General features: G+C 39.2%; 1 protein-coding gene and 1 long non-coding RNA gene across 5 annotated transcripts in view; one reads left to right on the top strand and one right to left on the bottom strand.

Annotated features, from left to right (window-relative positions):
* Positions 1-5,728, bottom strand: part of CAMSAP2 (calmodulin regulated spectrin associated protein family member 2) — a 147,900-nt gene extending 142,172 nt beyond the window's left edge. For 3 of the 4 annotated variants that reach the window (XM_077157354.1, XM_077157355.1, XM_077157356.1), the window contains exon 1: positions 5,352-5,727. In XM_077157354.1, coding sequence (XP_077013469.1) covers positions 5,352-5,490 — 139 coding nt within the window. In that variant the 5' untranslated portion in view covers positions 5,491-5,727. Of the gene's footprint in view, positions 1-5,351 lie in introns of all 4 variants that reach the window. The other variant, XM_077157353.1, reaches the window with a different exon arrangement.
* A 40-nt stretch (positions 5,729-5,768) lies between these two features.
* Positions 5,769-11,013, top strand: LOC143680829 (uncharacterized). Its single transcript, XR_013174197.1, has 3 exons — positions 5,769-5,798; positions 8,194-8,275; positions 9,422-11,013. It is a non-coding gene; the product is annotated as an uncharacterized LOC143680829 (long non-coding RNA).
* Positions 11,014-14,931: the final 3,918 nt, after the last annotated feature.

Raw genomic sequence — 14,931 nt, 5'->3', positions numbered from 1 at the left:
GGCAAGTTACTTTACCCCTCCAAATCTGCTTTCTCATTAACAAAAAAGGCATAGTATCAGATTTCCTATATTTTTAGATTTTTTTCTGTTTTAATATTTGTGAAACCAGAAATGTCTTATAATTAATTTGTACCTTTAATGTATAAAAATCTTTTAAAATCAATGGTGCCCCTTACATCTTTACAGCATGTGGTTCTCAACTGGGCGATTCTGCCCGCCAGAGGACATCTGGCAATGTCTGATCACTGTTGGTTGTCCCCTTCATCTGGAAGGGGGTAGAATACTACTGGCACCTAATGCACAGAGTCAGGGATGCTACTAAAACCCTCCAATGCACTGGGCAGCTGGGTCAAAATACCAACTTTCAAGTCTTAGAAGGAGAAATACAATAATATCTACTTAATAGGCTTCTTCTGAGAAAAAAAAAAGAAAGTATGTAAAATGCCCAGAATAGTACTTTTGCACAGAGATGTTCAGTAAATTAATAATACTAGGTTTTTTTAATCCAGTAAGTTTAGGATAATTTTTTTCTACTACATAAATGTCAAAATCCTTAACATAGCCCAATTCACCATTCAAGCTGGACCTCTCGCTATTTCATTACATACTCTCCTATTAAACTGTTCTATGTGTTTCACTAACACTATTTGGAGTTCCACAACTCCATGCCTGTACACAATGCCTATGTTTCATTCAGCCTGACTCCCTTCAGGTCTAGCTTAAATATCACCTGTGCCACAGAGACCTTCCTTCACACATCACTGCGCTGAAAGCGACCTCTCTCTATCCTAGTCTCCCTCCCCCACTGTAGCAGTCAAATGGCTCATATATTTCCTAAACTTTACTGTAGGCATACACTGGTCTTATCACAACCCTCTTAGAAAAAAGGACACTGTTTAAACCTGTAGCATTTGACTCTGCTAATCAGACGACAGCTACCAACACCCCTCCCTTGAAACTTTCTCTCCTCAGGGATTCAGTGACAGCATACTTTCCTAATTCTCTTCCTAAATCTCTGATTGTTCTAATTCTGCCTCCTTTTCCTCAGCACCCCTTCCCCCCCATTTTAAGCATTCATGACCCAAGATGCTGTCTAAGATTTCTTCTCTCCTCCTATAATCTCATGTACTTCCAATTTCAACTACACTATCAGGAACAGAAGATTCCCAAATCATCATTTCTAGTCTCAACTTGTCTTTCATACTTCAGACATTCTAGCTACCACTTTCAATGGATTTCTCAGACAAGATATTCAAGTTCAAGGTTTCCAAAATCAAAACCTATTCTCATTCCAACTTGCTGCTTTCTCTATCTCTGCAAAAATGGTATCACAGTTCATCCTCTCAGTCACCATCTGTATCTATTTCTATGTATCTTATATATCCCCCTTTTCATCTAAACCACTCCCCACACACTCCAAATTCAGTCATTTAGAAATACTAGGGATTATACCTGAGCAACATTTTTCTATCTTTTTCCCTCTTTTCCATTCTTCTGACTTCTATCCATAGTACAATGGTTAAGAATCAGATTTCCCAGGTTCAAATCCCAGCTCCATTAGTGGGTGGCTCTGGATGAGTTCCTAAACCTCTGGGCTTCACTTTCCTCACCAGTAAAATTGGAATGATAATAATTTCCACCTCATAAGAACATCATGAGGTCTAAAATGAGATAGCATGTGTAACATATTTGATATGGAGTAAGTGCTCAATAAATATTAACAGCTTTGTCATTTCCACCATACTTCAAGCTCTCATCACCTCTTGGCTGGACTCCTGCAACAGCTTCCTAAACTGGCCTTTCTGTTATATCTCTCTTAATCACAATGCTACCCATGACTCTCACAATCTTCATATATGCATAAGAAGCAGATCTTATGTGGTCTGTTGGAATACACAAAGTAATGTAACAAGAAGTATTTATAATAGCAAATGAATTTATATCTGTAAAGTAAATGGCATGAAAAGGAGAATGACAGTTGATAAGGTTGAAATGATATGTTGAGAATAAGAAGTGGGCCATGAATTCGATGTTAAGAAGAACTCCAAATTCAAGAATTCAGTAAGGAGTGCCAAGTGGTTTTGTAACTACATTTTCCACAAAGGATTTAAGGCAGCTGAACATGTCAAGCAAACTCAATAATACCACTGCTTAAATGGGTTAATCTGTTCAAATATAGTAGTAGAGACAGCAAAAACAGCTCTAACTTCCTCTTTTACAATTAATGTAAGTAATGTGTGTGTATTGTTTCAAATTCATCCATATAAATTTATTCTTTATTTAATCAAACTATATTTGCATTCTTTCACAGAGTAAAATATTAAGATTTGGGCTATTTTAGGATGTGGATTATTTGATGTGGAATACTTTTAGTGTAGACAGAAGAAAATGGTCCCAAAAGTCTGACATAAGACTTCAAATTAAGTAAATACTCTATCTGCCTTCTAGGTATTACAATGTCGGTGCTTTATGGCTCCTTTAGTTCCTAGTTCCACAATTTATATCTAGCTATCTTTAAATGACTTCCAATATATGGTTCTAAATTAACCACTTTTTAATATGTCAAAAGGTAGAAAGTTTCTGACAGAAGACTAAAGCAGTGAATTTAACAAACCATACCTTAAAGTTGGACTAATTTTTTAAATAATTAGCTCTATACCATTAATAATACCTTTGAAATATACTGCCTATTAACATTTGTTGTATAACAGTGTCTGCACCAAATGAAGAATATTTACATCAAAGGACCTGAAAATCTTGCTCTTTTCCTCTATTCTTACCACATAAATTTATGCTTTCAAAGACTAACAGAGAATAAACAAAATATACAAATATAACATTCTGAATAATGTGTTAATTTCCTATAACTAAATCAGTCTCAAAGCCCTCTAAACTTGTTTTTCATTTCATTTTGAGTATGTTCTTTATATTCATTCCAACTGCTGTTAAGACAAATGTAACTAAGTATCAACAATATTTATCTACACCATATAAAAGTAGATCTGCCCACTATTTAAAGAAAAAAAAAAAGACTTGAACATGAATTATGTGTACATTTTTTATACTTGCAGATAAAAGGATTACTCTGCAGAGTAGCGTAGTGTAGCGTAAAAAGTAAAGACTTCATACAGAATCCATCACACAGTCAAATGTTTAATCTTAAGTTAATTTATTTGAGCCTGTACCCTTATCGGCAAAATGAGAGCAATATCTGTCTACAGGTTTGCTGTAGGGATAAAGGAAATTATTTAAAGTGATGGATATATATAATAGGCATGCACTGTCTCCATCAATACCTTACTCACCCTTTGAAGTCAGACAGACTTCAAATCAAAGCTCATCTCAGTCACTTACTAACAGCACTGATAGTAGAAAAGGTATTTAACCTCTCCGTGTACTAGCTTCCTCATTTCTCTGTTTTTTTTTTTTTAATGGGGAACACAAAACCTACATCAGAGTCGTGAATTCTGACTGTACAATTTAATGCAAAGCATCCAGCACAGTGCCTGGCACAGGACAGATTTACAGATTCCATCAAAACTAGATTCCTTTTTCACATCCTTTCTTCTTTAAATATGTTCAATGAGTGTTCTCAAGTGGTCCAGAATCTATTAACTTGCTGATATATATCCAGAAAGTAAGCAATTTTCTAGTTAGCAGCCTTTATGAATCCAGGGGAAATTTTTGACATTGTATTAAAAATATCCTCTCAGAAGGAAAGAAAATACTTTTTTTATTCCCTATGTCTTCCACTTTTGCACATGCTACTTTCCTGAATAGGTTATTTTTTACATATTTTCTGCATAAGCAAATTTTCCTCTTTTCAACTTTTCTAAACACATAAATAGCCTTCCTTTTCTCTCTGAATGAATATAGTAGCATCAGTATGCTGCTTAAGTTAAAACCAAAATACATCTGTTATTCTCACTGCTTACATCAGTGGTGCCAGAAATTTTAAAAACCAGTAATGCTTTGTGCTGGCTCCTATGTGTTACTCTAGACACTTAGCTCCACAGAAATCTTTAACACCTAAATTATTTCAAAATGATTTTTTAATTATATTTATTCCTGATGCCAGATGTAAATCTGTAACATCTTTCTACTTCAATATCAAGGCATGAGAACTGAAACAAAACTAAGGCTGCCATAAACTAAATCACGTCAATGTGAAGTTTCCCCAATAGCTAATTCAAATAATTTTCCAAACACTGAAATTTAACTGCCATTTAATGAAAATGGGTAAGCCCAGAAAACACTGCTGTAAGTTTAAGAAGAATGAACTAAACCATTTACCCACATATTTTCACACTCCTAAAACTGGAAATAAGCCATCCTCAAAAAGAAAAACATGTATTTAACATCTGCAGAAAGTTTGTAAATAATAACACTGTCAAACAAAGATTTTACAGACCCAAAATTCATCAACTAGAAGACAGAAATCTTACAAAATTATTCTTAAAAGTTATCAGATGAAACTACCTTATGGAGGCATCTTCAAATAAAAAGGAGCTCTCTAATTTTTTAGCGTTCCAAAACATGGGCTCCTAAAACAACAGCTAAGGAATTAACAGCAAGAGGCCCTTTTCCTGTTATTTTGCAAAGATTGGGTAACGGAGGGTACGGGAGTGTTTAACTGTAACCATTTGTGTCAACTGCACATGTCCTCAAAAAACTCTATTAAAAAAAAATTCCACAGTAGGGAGCTTTGTTTCTCTTAATTTATGAAGCCAAAATACGTTTGGAAAAAGAATTATATGCATCACTGATAATATGAAATGAAAATAGAACCGTACAGTCAGTAAGCTAAATATTGGTTTTACACATCTGGTTTAAAAGAGCCTGAAATGTGTTTGAAGGAAAGATACAGGCTTAAAAAAGACAACAGAAATTAATATTGCACTTCGACACCGGCCACCTTAATTCTACGGAGCCTTAAGAGCAGCCATCATCACAAGCGTCAAAACCAGTATATTAATGTACCATCCACTTTCCTCCAACAATAAAGAAATAACTCAGATTTCCTGATGTGCAATCACAATTATGACTGAAGGGGAAATATATGCAGCACAATGAAAAAATACCACGTATTAAAACCATTCTGTAAAACATGGCAAAACTGCTCACTGAAAAAAAAGACACTTTTGCTATGCTATCACTACCCAATAAAAAAAGCCTGGCCAAATCCCACCTGACCATTCAAGCCTGCTTTATTTCTCCTTTCTTTCTCCTCTTCCTAGAGTCCATCATCCCCCTGAACCTGTACAAGGAGACATGCATGGAGGGAGATTCGACGACTGGACATAAAAAATCAAGATGAGTCCATTACGAGGAAGAGGGAAGACACCACTTACCTGTCCCAAAGGCTTTGGCCACCAACCAGGCCAGATTGCAGGCGATTTTGGCCCTGGAGAAGTCATAGTGGTCAAAGGGCTTGATGGCTGGAACAATGAAGGTCTTTCTCATCTCCCTGGGGTCTGTGGCATCCCCCATCTTTCACGGCGGTCCTCGGGGTGCTCCGGCTCTACCCTTCACATGGTGTGGCCTCGCTGCCGCGGGGGTCAGGGCAGCGGGGGCGAGATCAAACCATCAGGCCCAGGGCGAGGCCCGTCCGGGTGGCGATCAGGGAGACACTCAGCGATCGCTCAGCGAGCCTGCAGCCTCCCGCCGGAGCCGCCGCCGCCGCTCCTCCCGGGCATAGGAATGTGGCGGCGCCGCGTCCGTCAGTCCGTCCGTGCGTCCGTGCGAGCGTCCGCCCCGCGCCGGCGCCCCTCGGAGCCACCCGCCCCGCGAGCGCGCGTGTAAGCGAAGCCGCCTCCCCTTTGTCTCGGTTTAGTCACACAGGCTTGGGGGAGGGTGGAGGCTGGAAGGGCCCGGAATTTTTCAGGGAAGGGGGGGTGGAATCTTTAACAATCAAGTTGTGGAAAATGTCCCCGCCATCGCGGTGCCCGCACACCCCCGCCTCCCTCTCCCCTTCCCTCGGAGCCGGGAGACCCCTCAGGTCCCGGACGGGCGCAGGGACGAGCCCGAGGAGCTGGACGCACAGGACGGGGGCGGCCGCGCAGCCTGGCCGAGGGCGGCTGCACACGAAGCAGCGGAAAACGTCAAAATCACTGCGGCTCCCAGGCCGGCGGCGGCCCGTCCCTCCTCTGCGATCCCCTCCCGTCTCCTCCTCCAGCCGCCGGCGCTGCCGCAGCGTCCCCTGTTTTCCTCCCTGTTGACGGCGAAGGCGGTGGCCTGGGAGAGGCAGTGAATCCCAAGCCCTCTGTTCCTGCCTTATCAGTTTTGCCCTTGTATTTTTTTTTTTCCCCCTTCTGCCTCCCGGTCGTTCCCCCTCAGCCGCCGCCGCCGCTGCAGTTTTCCGGCTGCGGCACTGGATGGAGGGAGCAGAAGCTGGGACTGAGCATGCGCCCTCGTGCTGCCCCGGCCCGCCGCCGCCCCACCCCCGCCCGGCTTCCCGGCCGCCCCCGAGGTCCCGGCCTCGAGCCCCGGCACTGAGCATGCCCAGCCTGGCTTCCCTCGCCACGGCCGGGGCTTCCACGCGGCTCGTGTTTAATTAACACTTGGAAGCGTTTGCTTGAGTGGACATCCTCCACGTCCTTGGATTTTTGACTGATGCTGCTTGTACTGCCAAAAGAGGAAAGGGAAGGAAGGGAGGAGAGAGAGGCCTAACAGTAGCTTTCCTATTTCAGTTACACAGTTGTTAAGCTAAGAGAAACGATATTTATTAAAATGCTTATTATGTGGCACACATGGTTTGTTGCGAACTTAACAGGCACAATCACGTTTAGTCCTCGCATTAACCAACTAAGGGGGAGGTGTTATCTCAAATTGATCACGAAATTATGCAGAGGCGAAGTGATTTGCTTATGTCACACATGGAAATGAACCAAGATCGAGGCTCCAATCATTATTAATTCCATTATATCAAGATACTTTCTTTAACTCGATACTCTCCACCTGAACTTTCTCTTTATGGAAGGGGGACACATGCATCAACGCCCCCCTGCTCCGTCAGAATAAAGCATAAATTCTTATACAGAGCAAAAGACTTCCAAATTCTGTCCTCTACAAACCATTATAGCTTCATTTCTGTCAGAACGTCTCTCCATTCTCCCAAAGGGGCAGATTTTCTCAGGCCTCTGGATTCTTGCTCAAAGCTCGCTCTCTCCACCTGACTTACTAATGTTCAAGCTTTTTGCTGTATCCTTTCTTCCAAGAAGCCTTCCTTGACAGCTGCTGACAACGCCTCAGTCAGGTTTGTCACACGGGTGCCTCTCTTACCTTACAGTTCCTAGAGCACCCTGTTCGTATGTCTGTCAAAGTACTTGTCACACCGTATGGTAATCATCACTTACTTGTCTGTCCCACTGATTACAGGTTCTATCTCAGCCTCGATGTAGTATGAAGCCCTTAGTAGTTGCTCAATTAATGTATAGGGCCTAAGGGTGAATCTTGTTGTCGTTAATGCTTATTTACTTTAACACATTTAATCCTCTGGTTTTAATACATTATCTAATTTTAATCACTGTAAAATCCTGTGTTATCCTCATTTTATAGATGAGAAAAATAAGGCTCAGAAAAAATTTTAAATTTCCCCATACCATGCAACTAGTAAATAGTCAAAATTTGAACCCAGGACTGTCTGACATCAAAGCCCAGGCTTTGAATTACTAGGGCTCCCTGTTGTCAAACTCCTTTAGACAGAAGCAAGACATGTGAAGCATGAGGGGAGAAGCTTTGGACTTTATTATTTAAAAGGACAAGGTAACAAACAAGCAGGTCCCTTTGTTTCTGTTTAAACCCTTCATACGCTCCTCCCTGAAACTAGTGGAGCACCTACTACTAAGCCTTGCTAACAATGTGGGATAGGGAAAAAAAGTGAGAAGAATAGTATGCTACAGGGTGGTTGATGCAAATTTTTTCAATAATTTAATGAATATTTATAGAGTATTCCTCTTGGGCAAATTCCTTTGCTAGACCACAGAAGGGATAATAAAATTAACATATGGATAACACTTCACAAAGAGTATCCATATGATAGCTACTTAAATTCTCACATCCATTCTATGAAATAGGCATTAACATTATCTTCTCTTTCTGGATGCAGGATTGAGGGCATTAAGTTGTTTGGCCAAGATTTCGTGGTTTATTAATATCTGAGCCTGACTTCAGTTTTCTGTTTCCTCTCCTCAGGCACCTTTCCCTGTGTGGGCTCCCCTCCCCAGATTATGGAGGCTGATGTGTACATAAAAGAATAAAATACAAAGTAGAAATGGTAGGTGCTATAAGAACTATCAAACACAAAGAACATGTGGGTGGTGGGGGAGGGGTGGTGATCCGCAGGTTTAACAGAGACTTCTCTTAAAATTAATGGACTCAGATTCCCCTTCAACTGAATTCTAAATCACACGAAAACAAATTAAGAGAAATCTAGAGCCTAGAAAGTTTCAAAGATACATTTTGCCATTCATTATAATAATCTGCAAGCCAATATAAGATTCTCATGGCCAGGCATCAGTCCTAATCATCTTAATGTCGCATGCCACCTAGCACAGAACTTTGCTCACAATGGTGCTAGGTAAATGTTTATTTAGATTGAAAACTATTTCAACCTAAATAAATAAGATGAGGAAAAAGAGACAATAAAGACAGTTGTTGTCCCTTTATTCAATGGTGATGCATTTAGTAGGGTGCATTAACCCCAAGTGGGAAAGAGTATGTTTAGAAATGGGGGTGGGGTGGGGGGAACAGACATGCTTACACAATGAGTAGCTTTTACTTGCAGGGAGGCTCTGAAACAACTTGGGGTCAGAGTGGGAGGCTATTATTAACAGAGTAACATGCTCAGTACAAAGAAGAAGGATTCTTTTTCAGGGAAACAGATACTCTAATAGGGTGTTCTTTCTGACACCTTCAGAATGGAAATCTCTACAGAAAAGCACTGATAAAAAAGAAATGCTCTCAACTGCCTCCTTAAGATATCTGACTCCCTTCAAAACAAAATAAAACCAAAAACAAAACCCAACAATTCTTTGGGCCTGCTTATCCAACTGCATTGCTGTCCCTCTCATTTTTATGTCCAGGTCTAGGGTCTTAGTCTGTCAGGAAACAGTTACACTTATTCCTACCTATATAATCCTCTCTATTTTAAAAGTGCTTCTCTCCTTTCTTCTGGAAAATTCGAAATGCCAGCCAACTTACTTCTTTATGGTTATCCACCATTTCTCTGTCTTTGGATAGATTCATAAATTCATTTTCCTTTCATTTATTCATCCATTCACCAACAAATATTCATTGAGCCCAGGATGTTGAGAATGCATTGTTGAACAAGACAACCATTTTAGTTTCCCAACTACTAAAACAGATACCAGGCAATGGTTTGGTTTAACAGTTTCCATCTTGTGCCTTCTCTCTCCTTCAGATTTCCACTCTATTTATGAAGGACTCAAGGAATCCAGAATAAAGCCCAACCTGATTCATTTGAGCCACACCTTAACTGAAGTAACGTCTTGAAGAGTTCTTATTTACAATGGGTCTCCCCCCACCGGAGTACAGACCAACACCAAGAACATGTTCAAACTGGGTACACAATTCAATCCACAACAACTAAGGAACCAACTTTCTAGAGAGAAAATTGGAAGTTTTGGTACCCAAGCAGCCCAGCTCTCCTTCATTATCATATTCGTATCTCTACCCACTGAAAGCTTGGTTATCTCACCAAAAGAAATGTTCAGCATGTCCCCTCAGAAACAAACATTAAATCATTGAGCAGTGCTGTAAAACCTCACATTATGTTTTAAATAAATCATATATACATACGCTGTCATCCACTTTCAATTACTTATGCTGATGCTGCACATCCCTACTACAGTCTTATTACTAGCCTAATTTGGCAGATGGAGAAACCAAGGCACAGAGGACTTAAGCAATGAAGACCTTATGTTATTTTGAAACTCAAGGAACTCAAATAAGTAAACTTTGAATCAACCAAGTTAAGAATGACCAAAAAGAAAAAGAAAAATGAAAAAAAATTAAAAAGGAAAGAAAGAGAGCTAACTGATGACATGTTAAGTTGACCAAACAGCAGCAGCAAGTAAACCAATATGGACTAGAAGAGTCTATGCTATATATCTCACACTATCATTTCTAGACACAGCCGTGGCTCTCATCTAAATAGCTAAGAGAATTTTATAAGGATTACTTCATCAACCTTCACAATAATTCCAGTGAGGCCTGTATGCTATGATGCCAAGTGTGTGGCTGGAACAAATGAAACTCAGGGAGGCCAGATAATTTCCCACAGTTGCACTGTGAGTCATAGCCTGAACTGAAAATGAAAACCTGGTCCTCAGGTTCCCAGGTACAGCACTATATGTTCTCAGATTCCTAAGACACTTTTTCTTTATTTCTTCCCTACTCAAGCCAAGGTCCCTGATTTGTAACACCGTTGAAGATGGGTGAGGGTGTTGGAAATAAACAGGAAGAGACTAGGCTGGAAATAAGGTCTGTGAGCTCCAGTACCATTCTCCATGTCTAACGCGGTTTGGCGAAATTCACGTTTCTTCTCTGCTCTTGAGTATCCGCTGCTGTGAAACAAAGGGATGTAACTAGGCAACTTCTAAGGTACCTCCAACGTCAACAGCCTGCGATGGAAGGATGAAATCTACACACTTTACCAGATTATAACTGAAGGTTAAATTAGCCAGTAGCCTAGTGTTTAGGATTTAAATTTTCCGAGGAGTCACGTTCTTTATTTCCACTAAGCTTTATAATGGGATTGTGCAGAAAGGCTAAGAGAGGTTACAGAGCAGAAATGGGATCCTCTAGTGAAGGTAGGACCAGATCAAAAAGGGATGCAATTGTTTGTTGGTAAATACTATAGTCCCACAACGTAAGTAAATAAGACCTAGAGTTCTAAAAGGACATCTAGTTGCGCAGGAAGATTTTACTCTTTTGGGCAACTTCATAATGGGAACAGTATAAATGTCTTCTAGTAGAAAACCTGTCAAAAAATTATGCTGCTTATAAGTATCCATCATGCATCATATGGAAAGATCTCCAAGACATTATGTGGTTAAGTAAAAAGAGAAAGATACAGAGCAATTTGTTTTAGTATGAAGTTTTAAATAATACACATTCATGAATATCGCTGTATACAAGGATACAAAAAAACTGGAGGAAGAGATGAGAGACTTACTTTGCTCCTCATCTGCATTGGTAGCTCTTGACTTTAGTTTTATATATATCTTTACTTATTAAAAATATGAATTAATATTTTTTAAACTAACCTTGTTTTAGTTTGCTAATACTGTCAGAATGCAACATACCTGAAATGGAATGACTTTTATAAAGGGAGTTAATTCAATTACAAGTTTACAGTTCTAAGACCTTAAAAATGTCCAAACTAAAGCATCCAGAGAAAGATACCTTTACTCCAAAGAAAGGCCGAATGGCACCCAGGATTTCTCTGTCAGCTAGGAAGGCACATGGCTGGCATCTGCTGGTCCTGTTCCCAGTTCCATTGCTTTCAGTGTCTGAGTCGAGTGGCTTCCTCTTCAAGTGTCTATGGGCCCTCACTTAGTTTCTCAGTATCAGCTCTTCAGGTCCTGACTTGCTTAGCATCTCATGGGAAGGCACATGGCGACGTCTGCTGGGTTCTACAAATGTCTGCATCTGAGCTTTCTCCAAAACGTTTCCCCCTTTGAAGGACTCCAGTAAGCCATTCAAGACCTACCTTGAATGGGTGGAGTCACATCTCCATCTAATCAGAAGGTTACATCCACATTTGGGTGTGTCACTTCTCCACAGAAACAACCTAATCAAGAGGCCCTACCCTACAGTATTGAATCTATTGAATCAGGATTAAAAGAACATGGCTGCTCCCACAAGAGTGGATTAGAATTGAAAGAACATGGCTTTTCTGGGGTACATAGCAATTTCAAACTAACACAAACTTCTTCACTCTTTCCTGGTAAGGTAAATTCCATTCCCACCAAACTACTGCTTTTTTTCTATTCAAATTTTCTTTCTCTTAGGCAGGCCATGGTGGCTCAGCAGGCAGAGTTCTTGCCTGCCATGCTGGAGACCTGGGTTCAATTCCCAGTGCCTACCCATGCCAAAAATATGTATATATATATATATATATATATATATATATATATATATATATATATATATATATATATTCTTTCTCCTATGAAATTGTCACAATTATAGATGATGGTTGAGTTTTTGTGTCTTCTTATTTGATAAAATACAAATTTGATAACCCCATGTGCACCCCTACCACCCCCCCCCCCCCCCCCGTTGTTGAGGATTGAATCGTGCTTCCCACAAAAGGCATGTTCAGGTCCCAACCCCAGGTCCTGTGGTAAGAACCCATTTATAAGTAGGGCATTTGAAGATGTTATTAGTTAAGGTGTGCCCAACCTGAATGAAGATGGGCCTCAAACCAATATGGCTCAAGTCCTTATAAGCAAAGGAAATTGAACATAAGGAAAGAAGCTATGGGGAGCAGTCAGAAGCCAGAAGTCAACAGAACCCGGAGGAGAAAGACGATATTGCCATGTGACATAAAAACCAGGAACCCCAAAGGTTACAGATATCAGACCCGGGAGAAAGCAAGCCTTTTAACCTCTGAAACTGTGAGTCAATAAATTTCTTTTCTTAAGCCAGCCCATTATGCAGTGTGGTAATTTTTTTAGCAGCCAGGAAATTAATATCCATCACCCACCATTCCTTTATTCATTCATTCATTCAGGGAACTTGGCAGCTTAGTGAAATCCCAAATTCTGCCAATTTCTAATTAACTGAATTAAGGAATTTAGGCCTGATTAGCTTCTTAAATAAGACTGATTCCTAACAGTATTCAGAAAAACAAAGCAAAAATCTATTATTTTTTTGTACCATATTTGCTATGGAAACAGTTATTGTTGTAGTTTCAAATATGTTGATATTTTAAAATATATTGTTATTTGAACAAGTCATGACATGTGAGCTACATTTCCCTTCTTTAGTTTCTAAAAATATATGTCAAATCTTCCTTAAAATCACTAATTTGGAGCTAAGCTTAAACTTTTGCAGACTAATTTAAAAATAGATTTTGAGCTATCAGTGGATCATAGGAAATGGTCATTTTGTTCCTTTCATTATGAACTATAGACAGCTGGAAAAACACCCTGTCCTTCTTTCTGTTTGACCTTAGGATATTAGGAGGATTTTTAGTATAAGATTTTGATAAACAGAAACAAAATATGGTGGCTTCCTGCTCCTGATTTAGTGTTTTCATCTATTCCCCATCTTCCTCCTAATTTTTAGATGAGAGAAATATAACTTCCTGTTTAGTTTCTTATGTTGTTAATTTAAAGGTTCTGCATAAAACTAGAAGAGGAAAATTACAGCTTTATGTTGAGAATTTGAAAAAGCCAACCTTGTGGCATCCAAAATGATATTCTTTATGGAACCTAGATAACTGAGCACGGTATTTTCGTCATATGAGAAACACTTTACTTTTAGGTTATTCGAAACAAAAGCTAGAATTGGAAAGGAATGAAAGGCAACAAAAGGCCTAGTGCATTAAAAATGCGCTGAGGTAGTCTTTTGCAATTGCAAAATAACAGTGGTTTCTTTAAAAATGGCAGAAATACTCTGATGCTTTTACTAAAAATATTTAAACATCTGCTTAAACCTATTTCTCATATTTTAATGATTTGTTACATCAAATTAGTGAACACAATTTAGATAAATCACAACCATTTGTAAATAAAATTGAATCTGATTGGAAATGCTAAGAACCACCTTGGATGTGTGCAAATAGTAACCCATTTTCTCCCCTCCAATTCTTGCATGTCCATCTTAATCTTGACATAGAGGAGTTGGATCAGGCCAGTCATTCACCTGTACATCTTTTCATTCTTTTAGTCTGGTTAACTTTTTAGCGTGATGAAAAGTTATCACATAGCTCAGGTGTGGGAGTGGAGCTGTGTGTATGTATAGGGGATGGGGATTGTAGCTACAGCTGTTTTCCAAATCTTGGCCAGCTCTCCCCACTGCCCCACCACCACCAAAAAAAAAAGTATGTTTTTTTTTGTCACCAAGAGGAGGGACAGACCATATAAATAACTTACCAAACTCTACACCAATACTTTTTTAAAAAAATTAGAACATATCCCTTTAATTGCAATTAAGTGTATTTTTTATACTTAAAAGTTAGAATTTTTTTCTCATGGCAAACACCTATAAATACCTACAATCCCACTTACTATAGATATCCTGTGTCTATTTCCCATTCATTCTGTACCAACACAGTATCACAGAGAAATTCCCATTTGTAACTAGTCTCTTTCATGTAACAATATTATTAATATCCTTTTCAAGCAATACGTATTCACCTAGAACATCAATTTAATAAATAATATTTCATTGTATGGTTGAAAAACATGAAAAATCCACAATGGGCGTTGCTCAAAGATCCCTATAGACTGGGAGAAGGATTAAAGGAAAAGGAGGAGGTATAACAGAGAAAATGGGATTTAACAAACGAGTATGGCTGCTGAATCACTATATTAACATTCCTTCTAACCTCCAGCATTTTGGAGAAGCTAGAAGAAAAAATCTGAGATGGTGGAATGGTAGCCTATGACAAATTCTGGGATCTGTTCTGTAATTACTTGTTGAAGTGTACTTCAACAAAAATCATTGCCTTTTTCTTTCTTTGCTTTGTATATATATTTTACAATAAAAAAAAGTTTAACAAATTCTAATAGCAGTTTCTGCCATTGTAAAGGCTCTTTTGTGGCCATTAGATTTAACAAATTCAATTTACCTGTGTCATATTTTTACAGCTCTGATTTTGTTAAAAATATGTGATTCTCCAGCTGCCTTTTACCTATGATAATTTTTACTATATGCAGTTCGGGCCATTTCCTTTTT

This window comes from Tamandua tetradactyla, chromosome 4, assembly GCF_023851605.1.
Source record: "Tamandua tetradactyla isolate mTamTet1 chromosome 4, mTamTet1.pri, whole genome shotgun sequence".
NCBI classification, from domain to species: domain Eukaryota; kingdom Metazoa; phylum Chordata; class Mammalia; order Pilosa; family Myrmecophagidae; genus Tamandua; species Tamandua tetradactyla.
Note: the sequence above shows the minus strand (reverse complement) of the source record. Positions and strands in the feature narration are given on the sequence as shown.